The following is a 7,405-nucleotide window of genomic DNA, read 5'->3' as shown; positions in this document are numbered from 1 at the left end:
TTAAAAAAAAAAAAAAAAAAAAAAAAGAAAAACTCCCTAGCCGATCTAGATGAACTATGCTAAAGTTGGCCTACTATACCCAAAACCATTAGCTAATCAAAGTCGGCAATGAACTATGCTAAAGTTGGCCTACTATACCCAAAACCGTTAGCTAATCAAAGTCGGCGATGAACTATGCTAAAGTTGGCCTACTATACTCAAAACCGTTAGCTAATCAAAGTCGGCGATGAACTATGCTAAAGTTGGTCTATTATACTCAAAACCATTAGCTAATCAAGGTCAGCGATGAACTATGCTAAAGTTAGCCTACTATACTCAAAACCGTTAGCTAATCAAAATCGGTGATGAACTATGCTAAAGTTAGCCTACTATACACAAAACCGTTAGCTAATCAAAGTCGGCAGTACCATCCTCAAGTTCCACCCAAAAAACAATATTTTGATTTAACCTCTTCAACTAAATCAACTGTCCTTAAAACTATTACATAGTCATGATTCTTAGTTCTACAACACGTGGAGTGATTCGAACCTCTGGCTTCTTGGTCGAAGGCATATGACTCATCTATCATTAAACGGTAACTACTATAACCAGCGTTATAGAAGACACTAAAGCTTTGAAACTCTTACATTTCTTATGAGAATGATGGATGGTGCAAGGATAATGTTCTATGGGTGCAGAAGAGGAGGAATTACATGCTAAATGAAGAAACCTTAAGGCCATCTAGTTTATGAAATGGAAAAATGTTTGGTATAGTAAGAAGCTCAAACAGAAAAGTAATGCAATAGATCATTGAACGAAATCAAAGCTTTCAAAAATGGTAGCGTAGCTAAGAACATTTTGATGAACAGCCAGCAGAACACACAGTTCAATCTCACAGTCATGACCAAGGCAATAGAATCATTGAACAAAATTTAAAAGATCAGAAGCTTATATTGATCCAAAAGAAGATAGTATTATTTCCAAATCTAATCTAGAATGCAAGTGGAGATTAGAATCAAAGCTATACTGAGTCCGGAACTCACTAATTAACAGATAGAACCCTAGTAAAAGTAAGCCTAATCAGATCAAATCAAGTTTTTATCAGAATTCATAATCGAAATGGGGGAAAAGGTGTAATAATTTGATCCAAGCCTGACCTAAATCAGTTCGTCTTAGGATCTGGCATCGGGAACAAGCCGGCGGCAGCACCGGCGCCTCTCGGTGGCGAGAATCCCAAGAACTTCTGGAGATTGGTCCGAATGCTAATCGAACAGAGGAAGTACAAGAACGCCATTGCACAATCGGTAGGATCGTCACCGAGTAACCCTCGGTGACTCATCTTCATCACAAGACCAAAAGGCTTAAACGGCAATTTGGCAACAACCTTGCCCTCGAAGAGCGAATTGAGCAATCCAAAGACGACGAACAGAACAAGAGCAACAACGGCGCCGGATTTAAACTTGAAAAGCGAGAGGTCGCGGCTCGATTCCTTAAGACTGGTCTCGACGCGATCGATCTTCTTGGTCTTCGATTTCTTGACGTTGATTTTGGAGGTGTCGGTCTTCATGGTCTCGAGCTTTTTGGCGGCCTTGTCGATGGAGGATCGAAGGGTTTTGTAGGAGTTGGTGCGGTAGATGAGAATCCATGAGATGGCCTCGCAGATGACGGCAGTGCAGACAGAGATTCCGACCACCGTGAGGCTGTCGGAATATCGGAAGGAGGAAAAGAGGGGGATTGTGGCCATCGCCGGAGTTGGAAGAGAAAATGAGGGAATCCGAGGGAGAGCGCGATGAATTTTTGTGGAGAACTGGATTTGGATCCAAAGTAGTAACTGGGCTGAATCTGACGATGTTCCTTCAAATAAAAATATCAAATTTGTTCGTCTTCCTTCTTGAAATTGAGATTGTACTTTTTAGTTTCTTTTATACTTGAGAGTATCTGGTAGTTCATATATATCTCAAGTCAAGCATCTCGGTAAAGATTCGGAATCCAATAGTCGGTAAAGATTCGGAATCCAATAGATACATTGTTAAGGATATTTAGTAATAAATTATAGTTTACCATATATATTAGATTTGATATTTTATTATAAGACAAATATCTAACATTTGCCTTATTACTATAGGTATTTTTCCATTTATTGTTATTTCCATTTATTACTATTTCCATATCCTTGTAATTTATTTGATTATAAATAAGATAACTTTCACACCATTTAGGTGTGGTGGATTCAGCAAACATTCACATGGTATCAGAGCCATTTTGGTTTAGCAACCTAGATCCTTTCTTTTCAATGGCTTTTGAAATCTTCTACTGTTCTTCTCCACCACCACTGTTGTCTTTGATGCCGCAGGGGCAGTCGTCATGGCTGTCACATGCAGAGTCGATTGATTATTCTTCGGCTCCACCTTTTTGACCTCCAAATCATCCTTCGCCATACTCTGTACATACAACCTCACCTTTTCCAAACATAGCCTCTTTCATTTTCTTCCCAATTTTTCTTCATCCTTCACAAAAACCCTAATCTTAGGATCTTCATCAGCATTCCTCTTCGAAAATATACAGAATCTCAATAAGCCCATTGACCTTCTGCAGAGATTTACCTTTGGAATCTGGGCGCCGCACTGGCATCTTTGCCAACCAAGTTGCCGCTGCCCTTCTCGCCAAAATTGGCTCCTTCGCCCCAATGTGGCGACTCTTCCAGCTGCCCTTCTCGCCAAAATTGGCTCCTTCGCCCCAATGTGGCGACTCTTCCAGCTGCCCTTCTCGCCAAAATTGGCTCCTTCGCCCCAATGTGGCGACTCTTCCAGCTGCCCTTCTCGCCAAAATTGGCTCCTTCGCCCCAATGTGGCGACTCTTCCAGCTTCAACATTGTCTTTGTCCCTTGCTCTAGGTTTCCCCTGCTACTTCTTGGGGTTAGACATATTCTCACCAGAGCCAAGTCAGCATCATCGCTAAGCGACAATCCCTCTTCATGGGTTAGACATATTCTCACCGAAGCCAAGGCAGCATCGCCGCTGAGCGGCGATCTCTCTGCAGTTTTTCGATGGTCAAGAAAGTGTTTCTCTACGCCTCCTCTGAACCAGGTTGTTAACATCTTCACGAAAAGTGTTTCTCAACCTCTTTGAATTTTTCAGATTCAAGCTTCACGTTCGTTTAAATCCGACGCTTAGCTTGCGGTGGGGTGTTAAGGATATTTAGTAATAAATTATAGTTTACCATATATATTAGATTTGATATTTTATTATAAGGCAAATATCTAACATTTGCCTTATTACTATAGGTATTTTTCCATTTATTGTTATTTCCATTTATTACTATTTCCATATCCTTGTAATTTATTTGATTATAAATAAGATAACTTTCACACCATTTAGGTGTGGTGGATTCAGCAAACATTCACATACATTTTAAAACCACGAAGCTGATGGTGAAACGTAACGGGCTAAAGCAAACAATATCGGCTTGCTAAGCTAGTTGGAGAGGGGAACAGGTATAGAAACCTCTACCCAATAGACGCATTTTAAAACCACGAGGCTGATGGTGAAACGTATCAGGCCAAAGTCCTAGGCAGTTACAAATGGTATCAGTGGATTGTGAGATCCAACATCGGTTGGAGAAGGGAAACAAAGCATTCCATAGAAACCTCTCCTTAGTAGACCGTGTTTGAAAACTATGAGACTAAACTAACGACAATTCATAACGGGCCAAAGTGATACAAATTCCACTGCAACATCAAGTCTTGATACATACATATATTTCATGTCTAATTTGTGCAGCAAAATGTTTGGAAACTGGATAAACAAAATTTGGTTGTTTTATCATTGATCATCACAAGAATATTATGGGAAGGTGATGCAAATGATAAAGTTGATAATCTCTGATCCATGTTGGTTGCTTAAACTTGCATCCAACAAGATTGATACAAATACATTACTATTTAATCTTAATCAGATCAAATTCCTAAGTTGTTTGGATGAAAAAATTATGATAACTAGATGAGCAAGATTTGGGCATCTTGACAACTTCCTTCCAAGGATGCTTTTAAGATTACAAATTACAGGAGAGATTACTGTGCCTGTGCCTGCGCCTGCGCCTGTATGTTAACCAAACGTGTATATAATCTCATGGACGTGGTTGAGACTCAGGTCCTGGTGGTTTTGTAGAATTCATGAGTGGTTGTAGAGCCTTAACCACAATTGTCATGTTTGGCCTGAAGTCCGCTTCGTACTGAACACACAGTGCTGCTACTGCTGCCAACTGACAGAGATTCACACCAAACAATATTGAAATAAGAATCCATGCTCAAACATACATAAACATGAAAATCCACTCAAGAAAATGTATGGGGCTGCTTTTGACCTTCCTACCCAAGAGAAACTATCATGTTACAGAGTAATAGATGATTATCATGGCTTCTTAGACCCATCTACTAGTGTTCTAGCACGAAATCTGTAATAGCACAAGCTCACCATTAACAAATATTGTCTACTTTGACCCGTTGCGTATCACCGTCAGCCTCAAAGTTTTAGAATGCATCTACTAGGGAGAGATCTCCACATCCTTAAAAAAAAAAAATGTTTCGTTCCCCTCTCTAACCAATATAGGATCTCATAATCTACGCCCCTCTAATACCATTTGTAACAGCCAAAGCCCACTGCCCACAGATATTGACTGCTTTGGCCTTGTTACGTATCGCCATTAGCCTCACGGTTTTAAACATATCTACCAAGGAGAGATTTCCACATTCTTATAAGGAATGAGGATTCATTTCTCACCGACCAATGTGGGATATCAGAAAATGACCGAGTGTTTTATAAGCAAACACTTCAGCTTACTTTTAGCCTAGTATTTGATTGGAAAGCATTAATGCACTTATATGAGCATAGAACAAAACAACACAAATGGATTGTTACTAAGCAATAATCAAAGTTCTTGCTAAGGTAATTATATTGAAAGCATATCAAAAAAACATCTTTTTACGTACAAAGTTGAATGATCTCAATCCAACTTTGAAAATTGCACTTATGTGATTACACAGTAGAAGATACCTTTGCTATCGCTTTCGGTGGGTAATCGTTGTTTAGCTTGGGATCTACACACTGTTTCACCTTGTCCTCGCTTAATCTCGGTGTTGCCTGCAGAATAATATGAATGGCTAATTAGGACTCAGTACACTGCAGGCACTAAGAAGAATGTAGTAAGGGAAACCTTACCCAAGTAACAAGACTTTGTTGTCCCTTAGGCATCGTGTGATCTACTGGCTTTCGTCCTGTCAAAAGTTCGAGAAGAACTACACCGAAACTATAAACGTCACTCTTCTGAGTAATCTGTCCTGTCATAGCATACCTAAAAAAAGCAAGACATAAGATGGTAAGTTTTAAGTTGAATCGTGTAACGGTCCAAACCCACCGCTAGTAGATATCGTCCTCTTTAGACTTCCCCTTTCAGGCTCCTCTCGTTTGCTAGGGAGAGGTTTCCACACCCTTATAAAGAATGTTTCATTCTCCCCTCAACCGATGCGGGATCTCACAATCCACCCCTTAAATCTAAACATTTGGAGACCAAAATGGAATTTAAAATACACAAGTAGACACACAAAGGGCTTACTCTGGAGCATGGTATCCAAATGTTCCTAAGACCCTAGTTGAATGAAGTCGTGCCGCTGTGTCAGACGACTGATTCGTCAAGTTGAAATCAGCAATCTTTGCAAGGAAGTCGTCGAAGAGAAGAACGTTACTCGACCGGATATCACGATGAACTATGGAAGGCTGAACCTTCTCGTGTAAATATTCAAGGCCTTTTGCTGCACCATAGGCAATTTTGACTCTCTGATTCCAAGTAAGAACAGGACCAGGCTCAGCCCCTTGTACTCCTTTCCTTCCTGCACTAGAAAAATGATCAGAACAACAAAAACAAGAAACTCTCTAACTTAAATCGACATACCATGTAATATATCGTGCAGAGATCCCATTTTTGCAAACTGATATATCAATATTCGATTATTTGCCTCCAAACAATACCCAATTAACTCCATAAAGTTCTCTTGCTGAAGTCTAGAAACAATTGATAGCTGCAACACCATGACAACACATAAATACAATAGCATTACAATGAAGATGCTAACATCTCATTCATACTTGTTCAATATCAAACCTGAGCGGCAAAATCAGTATCAGGCTCTGGTGAAGAACTAGTATCTAGTTTCTTTATTGCAGCAGCCTGACCGCTCTTTAATGTCGCGTAATAAACCCGGCCGTAGGAACCTTCACCAATAAACGATTTCGTACCGAAGTTACCCGTCAACCTATTTAGCTCATCCAATGGAATGACTGGTGTTTCAATAGGCAACACTTGCTGGGGAGGTCCACCTCTGACGGCATTGGAACTCCTGGGCTCTCCTCTCTCGCTGCCTACAAACCATAAATCAACATACATAATCCCGATCTCAACAGACCACATTACATCATCCATAGCCACAAAAAGGCAAATCCCACATTTGAATCCACAGAGCCAACCAATATGCCTAAGAACAAAGACTAAAAAACAACAAAATTCAACAGAATCCTGCGCCTCCCAACAAACAAATTGCGTGCAAGAACAGAACAAGGAAAGAATCATCAGGAAGGACCATTTACCACCATATGTGTTTCCCCTCGGTGGGGCTGTGTATTGACTCGAAGGCGCGCCAAAATTGTCCTCCTCCACACCTCCGCAGCAGAACATCGCTTCTCGTCAATTCGTGGTAACCTAAAAAACCTACAGACACGGGAAAATTCATCAAATGCATATAAAACAAGACGATCGAAATCAGAAAAGGGCATCTTCAAAATCGAAGATATAAACAAAGACTTAAATTAAAAACCCATCGGAATTTCGTCGAGGAAGTCGAGACCCATTTGCGGATCGCGATGATGGAGGAAAGAAAAGAAAGGGAAGCGATCAATGTAATGAAAGATGAAGAAAAAGGAAGGAAAATTGACCTGGGATGCGATTAAAAATGGAAGCGAAGGACAGAAGAAAGAGATTGAAAGCGAAAGGAGAAAGGAGGGGAGGGGGAGGAGGAGGAGGAGGAGACTGCCAGCAATGGGTTCCTGAAATGGCGATGGGAGGAAGGTGCATTTTGTTCTATTTAGCGGGAAACTCGGTTGCGACTTGTATAACCGCTAAAACCAAACCCCTCAGACGTGCCTTCCACGTTGCACGTTCATTCTACCTTCGCCTCTCTTTTCAATATTTTTATTTCTTAATTATTTTCTTTTTTCATTCTTATTTATTATACACGTCAATAATTTTACAACAAAATGCATTTGTGTGAGCTCTAAAAAAATCTATCATTATTTTAAAATTAAATAATCATAATATATATATATATATATATATATATATATATATATATATATATATATATATATATATATATATA

At 39.8% G+C, this 7,405-nt stretch overlaps 2 protein-coding genes across 2 annotated transcripts; both read right to left on the bottom strand.

Moving 5' to 3' along the window:
* Nucleotides 1–907: 907 nt before the first annotated feature.
* Nucleotides 908–1,876, bottom strand: LOC111441504 (calcium load-activated calcium channel). The gene has a single exon (XM_023078532.1). It carries the CDS (start codon nt 1,721–1,723, stop codon nt 1,142–1,144), a length of 582 nt encoding a protein of 193 aa, XP_022934300.1. The 5' UTR covers nt 1,724–1,876; the 3' UTR covers nt 908–1,141.
* A 1,861-nt stretch (nt 1,877–3,737) lies between these two features.
* Nucleotides 3,738–7,183, bottom strand: LOC111441501 (probable protein kinase At2g41970). Its single transcript, XM_023078528.1, has 8 exons — nt 6,963–7,183; nt 6,618–6,738; nt 6,136–6,392; nt 5,926–6,052; nt 5,590–5,863; nt 5,196–5,328; nt 5,031–5,117; nt 3,738–4,239 (listed from the first exon to the last, which is right to left on the bottom strand). Exons 2-8 carry the CDS (start codon nt 6,703–6,705, stop codon nt 4,105–4,107), a joined length of 1,101 nt encoding a protein of 366 aa, XP_022934296.1. The 5' UTR covers nt 6,706–6,738; nt 6,963–7,183; the 3' UTR covers nt 3,738–4,104.
* Nucleotides 7,184–7,405: the final 222 nt, after the last annotated feature.

This window comes from Cucurbita moschata, unplaced genomic scaffold (genome assembly GCF_002738365.1).
Source record: "Cucurbita moschata cultivar Rifu unplaced genomic scaffold, Cmos_1.0 Cmo_Scf00004, whole genome shotgun sequence".
Classification (NCBI taxonomy): domain Eukaryota; kingdom Viridiplantae; phylum Streptophyta; class Magnoliopsida; order Cucurbitales; family Cucurbitaceae; genus Cucurbita; species Cucurbita moschata.
This window is presented reverse-complemented; position numbering and strand designations above follow the sequence as displayed.